At 43.0% G+C, this 22,599-nt stretch overlaps 2 protein-coding genes across 4 annotated transcripts in view; both read left to right on the forward strand.

Annotated features, from left to right (window-relative positions):
* LOC123999573 (roquin-2-like) overlaps positions 1–4,377 on the forward strand; it is a gene marked incomplete at its 5' end in the record, with an annotated part of 28,043 nt that extends 23,666 nt beyond the window's left edge. The window contains 2 exon segments of one of the 3 annotated variants that reach the window (XM_046305477.1): positions 13–137; positions 484–4,377. In XM_046305477.1, the coding sequence (XP_046161433.1) occupies positions 13–137; positions 484–622 (264 nt within the window). 3 annotated transcript variants of the gene reach the window in all.
* A 4,437-nt stretch (positions 4,378–8,814) lies between these two features.
* The window catches only part of LOC123999278 (rab GTPase-activating protein 1-like), a 168,881-nt gene continuing 155,096 nt past the window's right edge, over positions 8,815–22,599 (forward strand). Inside the window, 4 exon segments of the mRNA XM_046304873.1 lie at positions 8,815–9,125; positions 16,633–16,840; positions 21,415–21,709; positions 22,204–22,417. Coding sequence (XP_046160829.1) covers positions 16,685–16,840; positions 21,415–21,709; positions 22,204–22,417 — 665 coding nt within the window. The 5' untranslated portion in view covers positions 8,815–9,125; positions 16,633–16,684.

Genomic DNA, 22,599 nt, shown 5'->3' on the forward strand with positions numbered 1-22,599 from the left:
TGGTTGTCTTAGAAGCCCCTGGAGCTGAGAGAGCCCCACCTCCTCACCCCTCCCAGCAGTGAACCCATGAGGACACAGACAGACAAGCTGTCAGCAGACAAGATGGAAGCTCAACTACTGAAGAAGATGGCCTTCAGGTGAGCTCGGTCAACAACTAGCCTCAACCGATGTCTGGCAACGTGAGACAAGTAAACACTAAACACACCAGTAGCAAGGCTCAATATTGATGTGGTTTCTCCCTCATCGCAAACATTCAATTCAATAACCTTTATTTATCCCTGAGGGTAATTATTTTTGGCAGGCATGGTCATAACATGGTCATACACACATCAGATAGGCCTACACTTGGGTGAGTAAGTGCAGCATAAAATAAACAACTGTTCCCTTACTGCAGCTTCTCTATTTCTGACAAGGACTATAAAGGCAGAGATCTCTTCTACTCAGTGGTGACTGATCAGAGCTCATACTGCATCTGTGTTCCAGGAGGTCTCTCTCCCCTGTAGGTCTGGGCTCAGGAGGCCTCAGCGTGGGGAAGCTGATGATGAGGACCGGCCCTCTGAGACTGGGGGACATGGGCCCTTGCCCTAACACAGGCCCTGAGATGCTGCTCAACGGGAACTGAGAGGGCAAACACACCTCACCGCCACGCCTGGGGGTGCCGAAGGTGGTCCCGAAGCGGTGGCCCCGAGCATTGGTACCGGCCCAGCGCTACACAGCTCCTACACCTGCTGTCACAGTAACATCTTAGGGTTGTATAGGCCTGTATCATCAGACAGCGATAAGGTCTCACCCCACTAATATCACCAGTCTGAGGGCATATTATATACAGTATGCTACTTTAGACCACAGGTAGTGTTGTTTCAAACATGACAAAGAGAGATGTATAGTTCACACACACACACACACACACACACACACACACACACACACACACACACACACACACACACACACACACACACACACACACACACACACACACACACACACACACACACACACACACACACACACACACACACACACACACACACACACACACACACCAGTAGCCTCCGTCGCATTTACTCTTTTCTCATCTCGGCAGGGTCTTTTTTTGATCAAGTGTTTGTTTGGGTGTGCTGCTCGCTCTCCACTTCCTATAATGATGGTGATGATGGTGTTTATCATGGTTCACATGGCATCCAATAGTTTTCTTTTTGTTAGTTCTACAATGTTTCCAAGGTAACAAAGGTGTTCAGCACTGTTGTGTGGGTGTATGCGATCAGCATCTGTTGACATTGAGCTGATGACAATAACAGCACATTACTATGCATTTGTAGTCATAGGAAGGATATTTGCCTCTCGAAAAATTCAAAGTCTTTACTTTGAAAAAAAATAGCGCTAATTGAACAGGGCTTGTAGGTCTTAAAAGAGGACGATGAACAGGAAGAGATGGAGGATACCAACACTAGATGTTTCTCTAGTCCAACTCCCGTCTACTTTAGACATTGTAGAAGCCTATCAAAGGTTCCTAAGGCTTGGCCGTGTTATCCTGTGTGACGTGTCATTTGTTGGTCTCAAGCATTTCATAGATGAGATTCAAGACGATGACGATCAATCAGATGTCACTGCACTCACGTGTATGCACAACTGTGGCCTTTTTTATGTTGGTAAAATATCTCTTCATATTTAGTCTCCACCATGGGGCTAATACGTTAGAAACACCAAATAGTAAAACATGTATCAACAATCCTTGATATATTCAACAGATTTCAGTATTCAGTGGTTCTGGCACCATCATGTATTGCCATCCTCTGTGCAACTGCAGCCAGGGATTGAATTATAGTGATCTGCTGTGATGAAATGATACGTCATACTTACAGATATGTGTACACTGTAATCACATCACATATACTCACAATGTAAACTGGTTGTTGCAGCTCTTTTTGGTTCTGTGCATCAAACTCATAACCTGCGTTTACTATGACAGATTGTCAACAAACCACCAGGTGATCATTGTGTTCCCTCATGCTGTCTTTGTTTAGTTGTATCCCTGTTCAAACTTTTCACTAATGTTTTGTTCTTTTCTTTGAAGCATTGCTAACTTCCGTGAAGTTGTTTGTCAAAATATTTTGTATCGGGATCTCTGTTTTGTTTCGTTGTTGGTCGTAATTTTTGGGAAGAAATGAAACCGATCCATCAGTCTGTCTCTATATTCATGTTTCGAGCAGTCTTTTCACTGCTGGTTAACGGTCTAACGAATACAGTCCATCATCATTATGTGATCGCTACAGAGGGTCATGCATTGTCCTAAAAGGGTCAGTGTTATTTTACTGCAGTTTTGTGCACTGAATGTTCTGTTTGCTGTCTTCTCCTGCCTGTGGGGGTGAAGAGATTCGGGTGACGCTATGTGTTAACTTGCAGCACTTAGATAAACTCTCCTATTTATAATAGGGTTTATTTTGTTACGGTCTGAAAGGAAGCAGACAGGCTAAGTGAGACAACTTGACCAGTGATTGATCATTCTTAAGGACTGCCCCATACATATATAGACATACAGTATATCTATTAGTATATCTATTAGCATTACTGACAGGCTACTGTATTTCTGTTGCTCTTCTGTTCCTGTTTCAGACTTTGACTTAAGAAATTGTCTTAGTGTCATATTGTGTACAATCAATCAGCGGAGTCCATTGTTGTCTAATGGTGGACAGGGCCCTTTAGGGGATAGGGGCCTTTGGGTATAAGATGTGGGCAGGACCAGGGGGTCTATTAAGGTTTAGAACCTGGTCAAGTTCAAGGGTAGTGTTGTGATTCTAGACCAATCTATCTGGCTCCTGTAGTTTAGGTTTGTTCCAGCAGGGAGTGCTAGAGCCTAGTCTCTGTAGGCCATAGTGCTAGAGCCTAGTCTCTGCAGCCCTTAGTGATAGAGCCTAGTCTCTGTAGCCCACAGTGATAGAGCCTAGTTTCTGCAGCCCTTAGTGATGGAGGATTTATGTTGCTAAGCTACTGATAAAGGGTTTACTCATTACGCTGATTCTGTTGAAGGAAGCAAATGGAACCAAACGAGGAGGGACATACCTGAATTTGTACAACATAAACTCTCATTTTAGTTGCAAAACGCAATATTTTGCAACTGTTTGGCTAATGAGTACACCCCTGAACACATCTTCAGCACTGAATATTATGGGTCATGAGCGCAAATATTTACATTAATGAATATACTTTAATGTAACTTTTCACCACATACATGTGCTAAGGAGGGATTTATAATTTGCTATAATGTGTTTATGTTTAGATTCAATACCAATAGTATTACCCAGTTGGGAAGGGAATGGGCACATTTAAGAACAGGGAGTTATGTTGGTAGAGTTCCCAGAGTGTTCCAGTGCCTGTGTAATGATCTGATCGCACTGCACTTCCCACGTCATCATTGCAAGGTGCTCTTACTACCCACTATCCAGCCAGTGCCCCCAGGTCATGCATGCTAGTCCCTCTTGTTGTCATGGCGAAGGAGGAAGTACATGATTCTGTAGTTGTGATACAACACACCCAGCCCTGTAAGTGTTCTGCACATGCCCACTGTGTGGCCACGCCAAGTATTTTAGCCTGCCTGCAGCATTTGACTGTTTACTGCTTCTGAAATGCTTTATTATTGACAACGATCAATGTATTATAACTTACTACCATCATTGGTTGAGTTGTAGTACTTCACTCTGGATAAGTCAAGTCTGCTTCTTCAGTTGAATTTTGAACATTTTCTGAATAGTCAAAGTTAGCCGAGGATGGTCTTGTAAGGTGAAAACATTTGCCTGTTTGTCAATTGTACAACTATGACAGAACTGATGTTTGAATATTTATGTCTGTATTAGACATTTTCTTAGCAAATCTATTGTTCGATTGAAATGTAAATGAAATACAAGATGGTGCACACATCCATCATTATTGTACACGTCTGGCACCATCGTTAGATGGACTAACTGCTTGTTTATACAACAAAATGTCATCAGATATTTAAATAAATACTGATATAGAGGCACAAATAAAGGTTTCAGAATGATGAAACTGGCTGAGACAGCATATAAAAAGTCTAAATGAATAATATGTATTCCATTTATTTCATTTGAAATATCACTTTGTGAAAGGTTTCCCTGCATTGCAAGGCAATATCCTGAACCATATTCTTAGTTTGAAGTATTGATTGTGTTCAGATGTGACCAGCCAACTGCCTGACCTGTTGGTTGTCTTTGTGTGCTATTTGCTCCCGCACTGACAGCTTAGCCAAGCAGAATACTCCGATACTTTTTTGATGGACCAGGCAGACCTGTGAAATCAGAGTGAGATGTCAGTACCTGAAACGTTGCTTGCTACAATAAATGAAAAACAAACACAAAATATGTGTCCTGTCTCAACTGCTTAGAGGACTTCGGATCTGGGCCCATATTCTGGGCTCCCAAGAGGCACAGCGGTCTAAGACACGGCATCTCAGTGCGAGAGGCATCATTACAGACACCCTGGTTCGATTCCAGGCTGTATTACAACTGGCTGTGATTTTGGAGTCCCATTGGGTGTGCACAATTGTAAATAAGAATTTGATCTTAATTGACTGGACTAGTTAATAAACAAAAGGTTAAATATTCATAAAGCTTCAGAACAAGTGTGAATGGCTCCCCCTGGTGGGCTGCCTGTGACTATTGCTACGATTTCCTATTGTACACACTTCCCCTCCAGCTCTATTTCAACAGAATATACCAGAGGTAGATACAGAGTTTTATGAGGTAACATTTCACTCTTTAGTCCAGGAACATGATGAAACAAGCCTTGACAGGAAGAACTAGCGTTACATGGCCTTTACCATGGTGTTGCCGGACCTGAATTTAGATTCTGATACAATGTTTCCTCAGGGTTTTGATGGCGGAGGGGAGTTGCACCAATTTGCAACAAGAACCATATGTTCAGAGGGGAGTGTGAGAGGAAATGCAGAAAGAGATGGTGAAGCAACAGCTGTGCTGGAATGAGAACAATATGTGTGTCAGTTCTGATGGTACGGAGCGGGAGGATGAGGGTCAAGGACCAGAATGCTCGGTAGTGGAAAGACATAGGAAGAAGAAAGATCATGATGCAGAAAGCAGTGGAGCGTCTAGTAAAGAAAACATAAAGAGGGCCAAGGTAGAAAGCAATAGTAGTGATGTGTTGGAGTGGAAAGTGGTGTTTGATGAGACCACAGGGCCTCACACCCTATCCAACTAACTAATGCCGTAGAGAAAGAGGTCGGTGAAGTGAAATGAGCTTGTCTCATTGGAAATGGTAGATTGTTAACATTGTGTGGTAGACAGGCTCAGCAAGAGGAGATTTTGAAAGTGGAAAAGCTTAATGGGAAGAGGATTAAAAGCCATGTCCCTGGTGATAATGCTAGATTGAGGGGTCTTCACTGGGGTCCCAATATCTACGTCCACAGTTGATATTAAAGAGAATGGGAAGGAAGGCAGAGTGATTGAGGCCAAAAGTTTAATCAGTAGGAAAGAGGGTCAAACAAGTGAAAGCTTATCAGTGATGCCGAGGTTTGAGAAAGTCTTCCTTAGTTTCAATGTTAGAGAATTTGTCCCATATGCACTGTGGTGTTTTAAATGCCTAAAGAATGGTACATGTAGCTGCTCAGGGTAAAGGAAGGACAAGATGTGCCAAGTGTGGAGGGGAACATGATTATGGTGAATGTGGAAGCAATGTGAAGGTAATGGGGCAAAACACAGAGCAGCTTTTGGTGGATGCCAACTACAGAGAGGCTAGAGAGGCTCAGAGATACAGGATCAGTCATGATGTATCATATGCAGAGGCCAAAAAACAGATTGGTAGAACTACAGTGCAGACTGATGGATCATGGATGTACAGTGGGGCAAAAAAGTATTTAGTCAGCCACCAATTGTGCAAGTTCTCCCACTTAAAAAAGATGAGAGGCCTGTAATTTTCATCATAGGTACACTTCAACTATGACAGACAAAATGAGATTTTTTTCTCTCCAGAAAATCACATTGTAGGATTTTTTATGAATTTATTTGCAAATTATAGTGGAATATAAGTATTTGGTCACCTACAAACAAGCAAGATTTCTGGCTCTCACAGACCTGTAACTTCTTCTTTAAGAGGCTCCTCTGTCCTCCACTTGTTACCTGTATTAATGGCACCTGTTTGAACTTGTTATCAGTATAAAAGACACCTGCCCACAACCTCAAACAGTCACACTCCAAACTCCACTATGGCCAAGACCAAAGAGCTGTCAAAGGACACCAGAAACAAAATTGTAGACCTGCACCAGGCTGGGAAGACTGAATCTGCAATAGGTAAGCAGCTTGGTTTGAAGAAATCAACTGTGGGAGCAATTATTAGGAAATGGAAGACATACAAGACCACTGATAATCTCCCTCGATCTGGGGCTCCACGCAAGATCTCACCCCGTTGGGTCAAAATGATCACAAGAACGGTGAGCAAAAATCCCAGAACCACACAGGGGGACCTAGTGAATTACCTGCAGAGAGCTGGGACCAAAGTAACAAAGCCTACCATCAGTAACACACTACGCCGCCAGGGACTCAAATCCTGCAGTGCCAGACGTGTCCCCCTGCTTAAGCCAGTACATGTCCAGGCCTGTCTGATGTTTGATAGACAGCATTTGGATGATCCGGAAGAAGATTGGGAGAATGTTATATGGTCAGATGAAACCAAAATATAACTTTTGGGTAAAAACTCAACTCTCGTGTTTGGAGGACAAAGAACACCATACCTACTGTGAAGCTTGGGGGTGGAAACATCCTGCTTTGGGGCTGTTGTTCTGCAAAGGAACCAGGACGACTGATCCGTGTAAAGGAAAGAATGAATGGGGCCATGTATCGTGAGATTTTGAGTGAAAACCTCATTCCATCAGCAAGGGCATTGAAGATAAAACGTGGCTGGGTCTTTCAGCATGACAATGATCCCAAACACACCGCCCGGGCAACAAAGGAGTGGCTTCGTAAGAAGCATTTCAAGGTCCTGGAGTGGCCTAGCCAGTCTCCAGATCTCAACCCCATAGAACATAGAACCCCATAGAACATATTTGGATTCCTCCATGCAGATCTCCTCTAGAGCAGTGATGTTTTGGGGCTGTTGCTGGGCAACACGGACTTTCAACTCCCTCCAAAGATTTTCTATGGGGTTGAGATCTTGAGACTGGCTAGGCCACTCCAGGACCTTGAAATGCTTCTTACGAAGCCACTCCTTTATTGCCCGGGCGGTGTGTTTGGGATCATTGTCATGCTGAAAATACACAAGAGTTCAGGGGCTTTGCTTTAACAAAGTTAACCATTTTCACTGTAGTGTCCAAAACATCTTTCAAGCTGTCAGTTATTCCCTTGGCAGCAAGAGCCTCTCGGTGGATGCTGCAGTGTTTCCAAGTGGCGTCAGGAGCAACTGCTTGCACGCACGTTACCAGTCCACTATGTCCCCCTGTCATGGCTTTTGTGCCATCAGTACAGATACCAACACATCTTGACCACCAAAGTCCATTTGATGTCACAAAGCTGTCCAGTAATTTAAAAATATATTCTCCTGTTATCCTGGTTTACAGAAGATGTCTTCCTTAATTGACCCTCCTTAAATATACCAGGAGCTGTGCCAAGCCCGCCACGTCTGACTCATCCAGCTGTAAAGCATAGAATTCACTAGCTTGTATGCAAAGTAGTAATTGTTTCAAAACATCTCCTGCTGTGTCACCGATGCTTCGTGAAACAGTGTTGGTTTGATGAAGGCATTGTTTGTATTGTTTTTGTTGTTGCCTTTTCCCCCATCATTGTCCCAGCCATGTCCATGGCAGCAGGAAAACTTATGTCCTCTACAATAGTATGGGGCTTGCCTGTCCTAGCCACACGGTAGCTCACCATATAAGACGCTTCGAGACCCTTCTTATTGATGGTATATGTTGGTTTTTATATGTCTTACTACTCAAAATTCGTCTTAATTTTCGCTCAAAAAACTCCTGGGGCTTATTTTTCAAATTGACATGTTTTGTTTCTAAATGTATGCGCAGAGTGAAGGTTTCATCGAGTTGTGAGATAGTACTTGGCTGAGAAAAGGCACTACTCCCAATATAAATGAACCCCAAATCAATGTAGTACTCATTATATTTGCGCCTCTTCGATGGTCCAACGTCCCTGTCTGTTGTTCATTGCTTTCCTGGGTAGCTCTTCGGCTGCATCAGATTCACAACTGTAAGTGTCCATGCTAGCTGTGCTAACAACAAATGTAGAATTACTGATGCTAGCATTGGATGTGCTCGTGGAAGAAGAACAACTTGTGTCGTGGACAGGTACAGGTGTAGTACTGCTGGTAGTAGCAGTATGACCAGTAGAGCTGGTATGTGTCTCTATGGACGCGGGCCTAACTGTTTTTAATCATTCATCAATTTTCGAGCAAACGGAATGAGCAGCAGCTACGTTTGGCAACATACAGACGTTAGTGGAATTCCCGCTGGAAAGTAACGGATAATGTGATTGGATGTTAATTCTTTGACTAGGCTACCTGTATTTGACATTGTGTTGTTATTTCGCAGAACACTAGATGGTTTCATTTTATTTCATTATTTTTGTAAAATAAATGTTTTATGTGAATCATATTTTTATTTGGCAGACCCCAGTTTGGGAATACCTGATTGTAGTAGATCACGTTTAATGGGTTTGGGTGGAGGGTGTGGTAGAAGTTTATTGATCGTACATTCCAGCACAGTAGGTGGCGACATGCACTTTAAACGTTTGTTTGCAGACCGCCATGAAATCATAGAAGAAGAAGAACCATATGTTCATCATCCACATTTGTCTGGTGATGCACTGTTCACGGTGCCATTACTGGTATGCCTGAATCCTATGCAGAATACTTATTTGACGCTTCATTCGATTTTTCTCAGACACTCAGTGCCTCTTAATTTTCTCAACTAGATTTTTTTTAAATTATTTTGCACGGCTACATTTTGACAACCAGGGCATTGTGCTGCGCATGCGCCGTTACATTGGGGTTTGGGTTCTGTTTACAGAAGGAATGCTGTTTCAGAAGTAGCAAGCTAACTTGTGCAATGTTATGTCAACCGTCTTTGGAATAAAACACAATTATGGACAAAGGTAAGATATTTGACACTTACATGCATATTTGTTTTCAATAAATATGTTGTTTCCTTTGAACAGGATAATTTGAAGCTAATGCATCTGTTGTTAGATTGCTAGCTCCGACAGTGCAGTGGGCTGCTGGACGAACGTCAACGTTCAAGGCTTGTGCATCACTATGAAGGCCAAGTTTTGCCAAAAGTTTTATCACAGATTTAGTTATATTTGGTTTTATGTCCAAACTAGACAATAGCTAGTCAGTAACGTAAGCTAGTTAGATATATAACGTTAGTCTTCCTTCAACTTAAGTTGGCTGGAGAAAGCAGAGTTAGGTAGCTAACGCGTCAGCTAGGCTAGCGGGGCTATCTGCTCACTAGAGGTAATGATAGTTACCGAGAAAACAACCATCTACGTTAGCTAGTTAACTTAGCTCTACCCAGGCAGCTACTGTACAGTTTATTGCACTCAATCGTGTGTTAGATGGATGTTTAGCTAACGTTATTTGTTTGCAGATCAAATAATCGTGCTACCCTTAAGTTAGCGTTATTTACAAAATGAAGAGGACTTAAAAGATAGCTACTTTAGCTAGTTGCTTGGTATTAAATTCCATAATCGGCATTGGCAGATGAATAGTTAGCCAGCTAGCTGGTGGCCCCCTGATGACTAACAAATGACATCAGGGTACTCGCATAGCGGTAGTCATGGCAACGTAGCCAGACCAGGTGAGGTGTGTTCACTCATCTGAAATACAAGCAGCAGTCGACAAAACAACTATGCAGCTTGTCACGCACCCTCTTCCCCATTATCCTGAACTATATTCAAATATTTGCATAAAAACCTGCTTCAGGAGCCCCAGTGGAGGAAAACTCTTTCCTAAAGTGTTATTTGATCAGTGTTTGGTGGAGTTGTTGTTGACTGTGTGCAGGTGTTTTGAATAATATACCAGGCTGCAGAATTTCAGTAATTTTCCTTTGTGCAAATTAATAGCTGGCCATGTAGCCTTGAATTGTGTTACTTCAGGTATAGACAGGCCTTACTGTTGTTACATTGTTACCCCTTTGTCCAGTCAGCCTAGCAGTGGCATCTGTTGACAGCCAGGCATGGACAGGAGTCAGGTCATGACAGGACAAGGCTTTCCCCAGAGAACTTTCACAGGTGGTACTCTGGGCTAATTGTACCTGCTGAACAAGGTAGTCAGGTGTTCGCCTGCAGGATGTCACCTGTGTGGATATAAGACACCTGTCCTTGTTCTCTATGCAGACAGACACATAGTGTGTGTGCTGTTACTGTACCCCTGAAGTAGCTGAGCACACCACCTGGTCTTTCAGCTATGGGAAGGGAGATTCAGTGTCAGTGTTGGCATGTGCTGTTCATTGATTGATTGTATTATGCAACCTTTCTTACATGGAAAGGGTGTAGGCCAGGCCAACACATACAGATCTTCATGCAGTTTCTCAGTCTTCCACATAATGCAGTTTAGTAGCTTATGATGAGAAACTGTGTGTGTAGGATGTCTTTATGAATAGCCAGAAATCACCCTAAGCCAGTCAAGCTTGTTCATGTGGCTGAGTTCTCTAGGTTCAAAATGAGATGGTTATCATTACCGGCACAATGTGATTCAGTGACTGTCACTGTCTCTCTCTGCCTCTCTCTTTCTCTCCCCCTCCTCTCTTTCTCTCCCCCCCCTCTCTTTCTTTTGTGCACTGCCACTCGTGACTTGACTGTCCCAAGCTCAACTGTAACCACGGTGTCTCTCTGTCTGTGTCTCTCTCGCTTTCTTTTTCTCACTGCCTTTGAAATCACTGCTGTAAATGTGTTTGAAACTAGCGAATATGCAAGCCTGACTGCTCACAGTCCCAGTCCCTGTCTATCTTTAGTGAGATGAGAGGGAGAGCGACAGACAAGGGCACAAAGAGATAAGAGAGTCCCCCTGCAGCGTTGGGACTGAAGACACAGCTGACGACTGTTGAAAGGCAGTGGCAGCTGATTAGCCGAACTTTAGTAACCAAACTACTCCAGCAGCTGAACAGTGAGCAAAGCAGACCCTAGCCGAACTTCTCGAATACACTGACTGATGACCACTGAGAGGCTTTATTAACAGCACAGACAGTCATTTTTGTCAATATGTTGAACATCTAGAAATCTTAACATGTTCTTTCTAGAGGGATAGATAGATGGTGTTGTCATGGTGAGACACAACTGACATGAGAATAGCTAAGCCTACAGAACAGAAGACAGAAACTGGTTCTTGATGCATCAGCTTGGCAATCAGAATAACCCCCATTTGCTTTCTTCCCATATATGGATGTGAGAGTGAGACGGAGAGAGTAATGTAGGGGAGAGACGGAGGGAAGAGACAGAGGGAGGAAACATCAGCAGCTTGTGTTTCAGTTCAGAGAGCGAGAGGGAGAGGGAAAGCCTTGACAAAACAGCCTTTATAAGGAGCTGGGAGCAGGGAAACAGAGCAGGGTGTCAGGGTGTGAGACAGCAACATGAAACAACGTCTTCTTGTGTGAATATGTCAGTGCAACTGTTAAAGTGGTTTGTTTATTCAGTTTCAGCCAGTGTATTGTGTGTTCCAGTCTGATTGTCTGTTCATGCATGTGACTGTCTAACTGTCCCATACTTGGACCCCAGGAAGAGTAGCTGCTGCTTCTGTAAAAGCTCATGGAGATTTTAATAAACAAACATATACTGTGTGTGTTGAATTTCTGCCTGGGTGCATCTACAATATCTCCACAGATTATTCACTCAATGTATAAATGTGAAGCATCCGTCTGGCGTTTCAACTCACTACCAGATATGGTGATGAGAGGAAGCCCAGTGGGAAGCCCAGTGGGAAGCCCAGTGGGAAGCCCAGTGGGAAGCCCAGTAGGAAGCCCAGGGAAGCCCAGTGGGATGCCCAGTAGGATGCCCAGTAGGAAGCCCAGTAGGATGCCCACTAGGAAGCCCAGTGGGAAGCCCAGTGTCCGGCAGTGGGAGAAGATGGAGTGAGATGAATTTCTTCCAACATTCTGCTAATTTTGTCATTGATGAAACATTTGATGTCCGTACAGTTTTCTGTTTCCAAAACTATAACAAACAGAGTGGACTGCGTTTTGTAGACTTCACCCAAAGTGCCAGGACCAATTGAGTTATTGCACACGCACACTTTAGGGTAGGCGTTCCCTAATGGAAATATGCAATTAAATGCTAGAATGCTCCAATAGAATCTCACTAGCTTGTGCTTGGCTCTGCCCACTTCCTTGTTTGTTCTGCCCACTTTGATAAATTTGCTCCGATTGGAAACGACAGGCTCTGCTCTATTTTGGGTTAGTTATTAAAATCTTTGACATCTCTGTGTCAATGTATGTGACTTGAAAACAATTAGGCACTGAGCCAATTTGTGTTCATGTTGAAGGAAATGTTGTCAGTGTCTATGATGTAACAATGTGGTTGGTTTGAGGTGGTTATGCTTAAGAGCATTGTGTCCAAGACAATCATGTCACATGACTTGTGACAATCTGTTCCCTTTGACTTTTTATATCAGATGGTCCAGCACCATCCTCAGACAATTGCTTTCATTGTTGGTGTAATTCTAATTTCTGGAAAGGCTCAAAATAAAGGTTAAAAGCGAGGTCATGTGACATGATGGCCCTAAAATGCCATATGACCAGCTCCCTAGCTGTCCTAGAAAACCAAAGCTGTGTCAAATTTGGCTAAATTCAAGAAAGGAGTCTCAACAGCTCAGGATAAAAACCCCAACCATGCTTTACTTTCATGTCAGCTGTTGAATCCAGAATGATGGTTTGTGCAGTTTGTGCCGTCATTCAGTTGAAATACTTTGCATCTGCACTGTTCTTTCAGTAAATGTGTTTTTGTGGGAATTGTTCAATGTAGTCCTTGTGTATAGAGTTATATGGTTGGTTTAACTTCGCAATCATTGTTTTTTGTTTGACATACATTTTAAAGTGTCAGTGTCACTCTGTTACCATGGAATTGCCCCGTGTTGGATTTGATTGTGTTATTGACATATTGTAAAGCTCCGAGCCGTTGCCTTTGTGTGAACTGCTCCCATGTTTGTTCCTCTTATTCCTCCATTGTTGGGAAGGATCCAGGTATAGCTTGCTGTATGGGTCTTGACCCTCCGCCAAAACCTTCTGGTGCGCTTTTCTTCCTGTTACATCCCTTCTCTTTCTCTGCTCTGTTTCCCCTCCATTCTCCTTTACGTGTAGCTGGCATCTCTCTCTCTACCTCCTCCCCTCTTCCTGCTAGAGAAATCGGCAGCCATGATAACCTGGCAGGCTGTGTGAGAAAAGGCTCCTTTCAAACATCACATGGCTTTCATTAGGCCTTCATTAGCTACCAGACTCAGAGGAATGTGGTTCAGTTCACTGGGGATCTTTGAAAGTGGTAGTTAAGTTGTGTGACTTGCTAATTTGCTGGCAAATATGTATGTAGGCCAAGTGTTTGAATATATTTGGGGCAATAATTCCTTGCTGGTAAAGTAAATATTTGTATTGGTTAGCTTAGGTATTACAGTCACAGCCCTGTTGTGATGGGGTGTCAGAGGGATCATGTGATGGGGTGTTAAAAATATAGGACAAAACACACATCACGACAAGAGAGACAACACTACATAAAGAGAGACCTAAGATGACAACAGCCTGGTAGCAACACAACAATAACATGATAGCAACACATGGCAGCAGCACAACATGGTAGCAGCACAAAACGGGGCACAAACATGGTTGGGCACAGAGAACACTACAAAGGGCAAGAAGGTAGAGACAACAATACGTCACGCAAGTGCGGACCGCGGTCCGGACCCAGAACCGGATCAATACGGACCGCGGTCCGGACCCAGAACCGGAACAATACGGACCGCGGTCCGGACCCAGAACCAGATCAATACGGACCGCGGTCCGGACCCAGAACCGGATCAATACAGACTGCGGGTCCCGACTTAAAAATAAATACACTTTTTTTTTAGGAACTCATTCAGGCTTTCAACTTTCTGCTGTTGAGAGTTGTAATAGTAGAATGCAAAAGGTGCCATTTGTAAATGTTGTTGTGCTCTGGCAGTTTTCCCATTACGGCGTTCACTGACTGACCTTAGAGAGCACACATACAGTACCAGTCAAAAGTTTGGACACACCTACTCATTCAAGAGTTTTTCTTTATTTGTACTATTTTCTACATTATAGAATAATAGTGAAGACATCAAAACTATTAAATAACACGTGGAATCATGTAGTAACCAAAAATATGTCAAACAATCCAAATATATTTGATATTTAAAAAATATATAAAAATGACCTTTTATTTAACTCTGCAAGTCAGTTAAGAACAAATTCTTATTTTCAATGACTGCCTAGAAACAGTGGGTTTAACTGCCTTGTTCAGGGGCAGAACGACAGATTTTTACCTTGTCAGCTCGGGGATTTGATCTAGCAACCTTCCGGTTATTGGCCCAACGCTCTCACCACTAGGCAACATGCTGCCTGAGATTCTTCAAAGTAGGAATGTTCCATCAGCAGGAAAACACCATTATCAAAAGTGACTGCAAAATGCAATAATGCATGTAATGCTTTTATTATAACGGTGCATATTTATGGTGACAATTATCTTCCCCAAACTTGAAACTCACATGCTGCTTATGTCTGCCAGTTAGGCTCTATACCCTTGTAAAGCGGATTCATGTGCTCAATTTTAAGAAATTATTTGGCCACTTTAGTTGTGATACAAACCTTATTAAAACATATAGGCCTATGGGCAAGGCTACGTGAGGTGTGCGACTATGATTCGAAACAAGTCGGAAAAAAGGCATTGTTTCTTATGTTGGGCATCATTCACAAGTGATAATATACAATTCACAAGTGATAGGCTGAAATTGTCACCCATCAAACTATTCTTGATTTAATCTTGTCTTTAAATATACTAAATAATGTATGTGACATTTGTTTTGATTTAGAATGGACCATTATCAAGCACCTGTATCGAAGCAGGGGAAAACAATACATGTCATCTATGCACTGAAATAGCAAAAGGAGGCCGCTTTTCCCCGTGGTTTATTTTCATGCCAGCCAGGTAGGCTATACTCCTGTTGTAAATGTAAGCAATGTGCTTCATATTAGGAAAGTTGAGAAATAACTATAGTAGGCCTAGCCTAGCTGATAGAATTCTCCTCTTTTTAAGAGGCCATCACTCTGTTTTCTCCCGCAATTACATAGCCTATAGAAATGTTATGCAACATGAGCTTTCTTTGATTTAGATTTAGATTACATTTGCATTGATGTCAGAGTCATTAGAGGGACAATAGTGTGCTGAGTATCAGGCAGTTAGCCAGTTTGGTAGGCTACTAATGACCATCAGCAGCATCAGAGCTCGGAGAAGCCTAATTACCGTGGCTAAATGGTCATGTGGAATTGAAGTGCCTTTATGACTGGTGACCGCCGGTGTGGCGGTAATACGGTCATACCGCAGCCCTGTTTATTTAAATGCATTCAGGTGACTACGTCAAGAAGCTGGTTGAGGGAATGTCAAGGATGTGCAAAGCTGTCATCAAGGCAAATTTAACATTAATTTAACTAGGCAAGTCAGCCAAAGGGTGGCTACTTTGAAGAATCTCAAATATAAAATACATTCCATATGTGTTATTTCATAGTTTTGATGTCTTCACTATTATTCTACAATGTAGAAAATAGTAAACTTTTGACTGGTACTGTAGGTCTTTTTTGTTAACCACACCGATAAATGAAAACATCTATCAGGACCTTCTCGAATAGTATTCCACATTGCTGCTGCTTTTGAACAGTCCTGCATTAGGACAGGGTAGCCTAGTGGTTAGAGCGTTGGACTAGTAACCGAAAGGTCACTAATTCCCGAGCTGACAAGGTACAAATCTGTCGTTCCGCCCCTGAACAGGCAGTTAACCCACTGTTCCTAGGCCATCATTGAAAATAATATTTTTTTTCTTAACTGACTTGCCTAGTTAAGTAAAGGTAAAATAAAAACTACTGTGATGGAGGGGATGTTTCTGACAAGTGTACCTAGAGGTGTGCCCCGCCCATGTCCAGGCTTACATCCCTCATCCACACACACATTGGCTTTGTATTGTATGAGACTTGATTTTGCAGCACCATGGCTAAAACTTTACCTTGCGTTCTCTTACTTTGCAGATGACAAGTTTTATATTATACTTTACTGAAATGAATGACTCAACTTTCAATGCAAAATATGGATCTTATTTTCTTCCCTCTCTCTGCTTTCTTTCTCCAGTTCTCATCCACTTCCCTCTTTCTGCCTTTATCCTTCCTTCTCTCCCTAACTGTCCTTTTCCTCTTATTTCAACAAAAGAACTAGCTCACTGTTGCCACCATCTGGTGCTTATGTGTAACTGCACAAGCTCAACCTCAATGCTCCCTGTAAGAGTTCTTGATACTTTCCCTACTGTTTTTTCTTGAGGTTAAATAATAAATGCTATTCACAATATTGGCCTCATTTCATCATTACTTTTATTTTTGTTTTTCCTTTTCCTTTCTAGGTGATTTTACTCATTTCCCCTCCATTCATGCGTCTGGCTTGGTTTAGCTGTCATGGATGACAAGGCCTTGGTGGGGAAAATTAGCGTGTCGTCCGACTCAGTGTCCACCTTGAACAGTGAGGACTTTGTGCTGGTGTCGCGGCTGGGGGACGACACCCCAGGCTCCTCCATTAATAACGGTAGTGATGACGAAAAGACAGGACTGAAGGTAAGACAAAAGAAAGAGTACCTAGGTGAGTGGACAGAACTCTAACGTGCCCGGATCTAATTCACTCACAACCTTTCACCTTTAGCCTGGATGCCAGTCTGTTGCTGCTCTCCAACTCTTTATGAAAATTGTCATGCCAAACATTGACAATAACAAGTGGAGTAGACATGCACTAACAGATCTGGGACCAGGTTACTTCCTTGGCCCTGTGTCCCTACCTAACCCTGTGATGTTTGCACTGTAGATCTGAACTTCCTGGGTAGGTGGTGTAGGCCTAAGCAATGCAGTGATGGAGGTTTTTGAATGTAACATTTATTTTGACAAGGAGTCATGCTGAGACGAAAGTCTCTTTGACATATGAGCCCTGTAATAACAAAACTATACACATCAATACACTATAAGTGAGTGGGCACATTGCACGGTGTAGGGTGCTGTCTTTCAGATGGGACGTTAAACGGGTGTCCTGACTCACTGTGGACACTAACGATCCCATGGTACTTATCATAAGAGTAGGGTTGTTAACCCTGGTGTCCTGACTCTGTGGACACTAACGATCCCATGGTACTTATCATAAGAGTAGAGGTGTTAACCCTGGTGTCCTGACTCACTGTGGACACTAAAGATCCCATGGTACTTATCATAAGAGTAGGGTTGTTAACCCTGGTGTCCTGACTCTCTGTGGACACTAAATATCCCATGGTACTTATCATAAGAGTAGGGTTGTTAACCCTGGTGTCCTGACTCTGTGGACACTAAATATCCCATGGTACTTATCATAAGAGTAGGGTTTTAACCCTGGTGTCCTGACTCTGTGGACACTAAAGATCCCATGGTACTTATCATAAGAGAAGGGTTGTTAACCCTGGTGTCCTGACTCTGTGGACACTAAATATCCCATGGTACTTATCATAAGAGTAGGGGTTTTAACCCTGGTGTCCTGACTCTCTGTGGACACTAAATATCCCATGGTACTTATCATAAGAGTAGGGGTTTTAACCCCTGGCTGTCCTGGCTAAATTCCCAATCTGGCCCTCTCGTGGGCGCGCGATTCTCACAATGACAAGCCCCATTGAAAGCAGACATCGCGCTGAAGACATAGAAACTGTTCCCAGGTCTTTAGCTGCTTGGGAAGGGTGGGTGCGATGACGTCAAAGTTGGGCCAACTTTTCTGATGACAAGAGAGAGTTTGGGAGAATGGCTGCCCTGAGAGTTCTGCTTTACATACAGACATAATTTAAACTGTTTTAGAAGCTTTAGAGTGTTTTCTATTCAATAATAATTATTATATGCATATATTAGCAATTTTGGACAGGTTTTTGTTTCTGTTTACTATGGGCACGCAATTCTTCCAAAGGGGGCAGTAGTCAGCCCTATCTTTAACAGGTTTTAATCATCCCCAGTTTACAATTGGCTCATTCATCCCCCTCCTCTCCCCTGTAACTATTCCCCAGGTCTTTGCTGTAAATGAGAACGTGTTCTCAGTCAACTCACCTGGTAAAATAACGGATAAATAAAAATGAGCTGTCTGAATTGCCCTAGAGGGACCAAATCATCACATTTGAGAGTTTTGGAGATTATTCCACAAGTCCTCTGCATGCACATCAGTGACAACTTGAAATGGTCACTTCACACAGACGGTGTGGTGAAGAAGGTGCAACAGCAGCGCCTCTTCAACCTCAGGAGGCTGAATAGATTTTGTCTTGGCCCCTAAGTCCCTCACGAGCTACTGCAAATGCACCACTCAACTGACATTACAAAATATACATTCCATTGCATGAGCCACATCAGTTAAAATGAAATGAAATTCTCCATTACCATGGAAATGATTGCATCACAATAGCAGGCGGCTATTGCGAGTGTACCTATGAGTTTACTAGTCAAAGTTACATGTTCCAAGCCCATTCAATTCATCGTTTGCTACAACACCTTGCTTGTTTCAGCAAGGATCAACAAAGTTTCATCACGTTTTATCGCAGAAACGGACTCAACTGCACGAATGACCAGCCATCCCGTCTTCAGCTAGCAGTTCTTTGGGTGGGTTAGATATAATGTTTTTTGGGGGGGCTATGCCTGTTATTTAATCCATAACTGTCGGTTACATGGTCATACAGCAGTTGTGCCAGCCCTACTGTTCATGTAGGTCTGTACCACTTTACGCTGTCAAAGGGAAAAGTAGCCTACAGTACATTTTCATTAGCCTATATTTACAATGTCAGTACAGCATATCCATTAAGAGGAGAGGAGGCCAATGATGTACTGTGAATAAACATGAATACACTGGAGTCTATGTACAGTGGGGCAAAAAAGTATTTAGTCAGCCACCAATTGTGCAAGTTTTCCCACTTAAAAAGATGAGAGAGGCCTGTAATTTTCCACCATAATTTGCAAATAGATTCATTAAAAATCCTACAATGTGATTTTCTGGATTCTTTTTCCTCATTTTGTCTGTCATAGTTGTAGTGTACCTATGATGAACATTACAGGCCTTTTTAAGTGGGAGAACTTGCACAATTGGTGGCTGACTAAATACTTTTTTGCCCCACTGTATATATACACACACACACACACACACACACACACACACACACACACACACACACACACACACACACACACACACACACACACACACACACACACACACACACACACACACACATACACACATATACATACATACATACACACACACATACATACATATACATACATACATACACACACACACACATAATATACAGACATAAGTGTATGTGTGCGTATATATGTTTGTTAACATTTATGTTAATGTTAGTTTCCCCTTAAATGTTTTACTTTACTTGGTGCCTCTGGACAGACCCATCTTGTAATGTAGTGTGTTGAAGTCACCAGCAGGTGGTGCTAGTGGACTACTGAAATGACTATACCCAGCTATTCACAGGCAGGCTACTCAGTCTACTCAATTTCCTTTGGTTGAGGTAGAAGATATTTAGACTAGCCTAAGGAATGTTAAAATTTAAACTCACAAGTTTCAACTCCAACTGTACACATCATCACCATATTTATTAATCAGCACAATTTATTTGGGAAAAAAACTTCCCTGTTAGTCACTTCTCCCCAAGCCCACTAGGTAGAGGTATGTAGCACATTGTGTCTAAATGTGTTGTTTGTTACGCAGGTGATTTCTGAGGAAGGGGTCAGCTTTAAGGTCAGTTTCTCTCTCTCCCTCTCTGTGCTGTGATTCTGTGGTTACACTGTCTGTGCTCGGTGAGGCTCTAAGTGTTTTTGATTGGCTGTTGAATGATTTGATTGCCCTAGATTGTCTTGTGAGGAGGTAGCAGCTAGCTCAGTTGCTCTGGAGCAAGATCTTGTTCTAGCTATCAGTCCCGGGCTTTCGGGCCAGACCCCCAGTCACCCCTCATGAGTTCCCCCTCTTGTAGCCTTGTCCGCCACTTTAGGGTGTGATGCGCTGTTAGGCTTCTGCTGTAGGCTGAGGACTATGCTTTGCAGTCTTCACTAGTTGGTGTTGCAGTTTTTGTGCCCCTCTGTTACTGTAATGTCCTCTTTTGCTTAGCGTCTGTCAGCTCTTGGCACCTGCAGATAGTGAGAATGTGCTTTCTCTTCTTCGATAGGCTATAATTTATAAACAGACATACCAGAAGTAGTATCTAGACACTTGTTAACCCACCTTTAGTGATCTAATGGATTCACAATACTAAATTAATTCACATACTAATCTAATCACTTGTTACTTCCTCCGTTTGATAATTCCCTTGTCAATCACTTGTCAATCTAGCCATTCAGTATAGCATGTTAAACCTAGCCATTCAGTATAACATGTTAAACCTAGCCATTCAGTATAACATGTTAAACCTAGCCATTCAGTATAACATGTTAAACCTAGCCATTCAGTATAACATGTTAAACCTAGCCATTCAGTATAACATGTTAAACCTAGCCATTCAGTATAACATGTTAAACCTAGCCATTCAGTATAACATGTTAAACCTAGCCATTCAGTATAACATGTTAAACCTAGCCATTCAGTATAACATGTTAAACCTAGCCATTCAGTATAACATGTTAAAAGCCATTCAGTATAACATGTTAAACCTAGCCATTCAGTATAACATGTTAAACCTAGCCATTCAGTATAACATGTTAAACCTAGCCATTCAGTATAACATGTTAAACCTAGCCATTCAGTATAACATGTTAAACCTAGCCATTCAGTATAACATGTTAAACCTAGCCATTTAGGTAATTGGGGAGGAAAAAGGTTACTGAGGTTAATTAACTGTTTCTTAAGAAGCTTGATGAATGATAATAACCTTGTATTTTGGCCGTATTTCCCATCTGTGTGTGTGTCTGCCTCTGGGATTCTCTGTCTGTTTGCGTGCATCCATCCGCCTGACCGTGTCTGTGTCTGTGTGTGTGTCTGTGTCTGTGTGTGTGTCTGCCTCTGGGATTCTCTGTCTGTTTGCGTGCATCCATCTGTGTGTGTGTGTGTGTGTGTGTGTGTGTGTGTGTGTGTGTGTGTGTGTGTGTGTGTGTGTGTGTGTGTGTGTGTGTGTGTGTGTGTGTGTGTGTGACAGATTGTGGGAAACGGCAGTGAGCAGCAGTTGCAGAAGGAGCTGGAGGATGTTCTGATGGACCCGTCTGTAGCTGACCAGATTCTGAGCAGTGGCGGTGGTGGCTGCGGAGACCAGGTGGGAGGGGGGGACCATGTTTCCCAGCCCACCACAGCAGTACCAACCCAGTCCATGCCCCAACCGTGCCCTGACCCCCTCAGCGACCCCCTCAACACCCTGCCAAAAGTTGAGATGGTTCTGCCCGTCCAATCCGCACAAGGTGCACAGGAGAGCGAGCTAAATGAACGATCGTACCGCGGTGAGTCGGAGCAACGATACCAAATCAACCCCGACACCGGGGGTAGGGAAATGTTTTGACTCAAGGGCCATATTGGGGTTTCGAAATTCAGCAGATAAATTTTTTTACGGATTTGTTTGTCAAAATCTATTTGTGGTCTAGAAAAAGTGCTCATATTGGAAAATATATAGATCCATGATCATTTGCACATGGTAATCTATCTATTTCTAGACATTCGAGAGTGGCCTGGAGTGTTTTTTTTAACGCAAAATAATAATCTTCAGCTGGCTGGATTGAATGGGCCCCTCTACACTTCTGTAGATATGAGAGGATTGGATAGATGCCAGAACCTCGGTAATAGCTTCATCTTGTCTTCTGATTGGCTGGGTGGAAATATCAATTCTGTATATCCAATGTCCAAGGGGTAGGGTCTACGGTTAGATTTTGGATTCAGGGTTAATCTGATGTCTCTCCCTCTCACTAGACCCTCTCTGTGTGACCTTTGACTTCCACAGGGGATGAGTCATCATCGGAGTGCAGCCCCAGTACACCCATCCCAGACGAGGACAGTGTGGTCTTCAATAAGCTGACCTACCTGGGCTGTGCCTCGGTCAACGCCCCCCGCAGTGAGGTGGAAGCTCTCTGCATGATGACCGTCCTCAGAGGGCAGTGCCAGCTACCCCTGGACGTCACCCTATCTGTGCCCGGCGTCTCAGAGGGCACCGTCAGGTCAGGACTGCTTGTCAAACAAACCAACATCGGAGAATATTGTGTGTGTGTCTGTGTGCGTGTGTGTCTGTTGTCCCATCCGGGTTGCCGGTGGGGTGTACTTGGCGTTACTCCTCCTTTCCTCTCCTTTTATCTACTCCTCTTTCTTATCCTCTCTGCTCTCTTCTCCTTCTGTCTCCACT

Source organism: Oncorhynchus gorbuscha, linkage group LG16 (genome assembly GCF_021184085.1).
Source record: "Oncorhynchus gorbuscha isolate QuinsamMale2020 ecotype Even-year linkage group LG16, OgorEven_v1.0, whole genome shotgun sequence".
In the NCBI taxonomy this organism is placed as follows: Eukaryota; Metazoa; Chordata; class Actinopteri; order Salmoniformes; family Salmonidae; genus Oncorhynchus; species Oncorhynchus gorbuscha.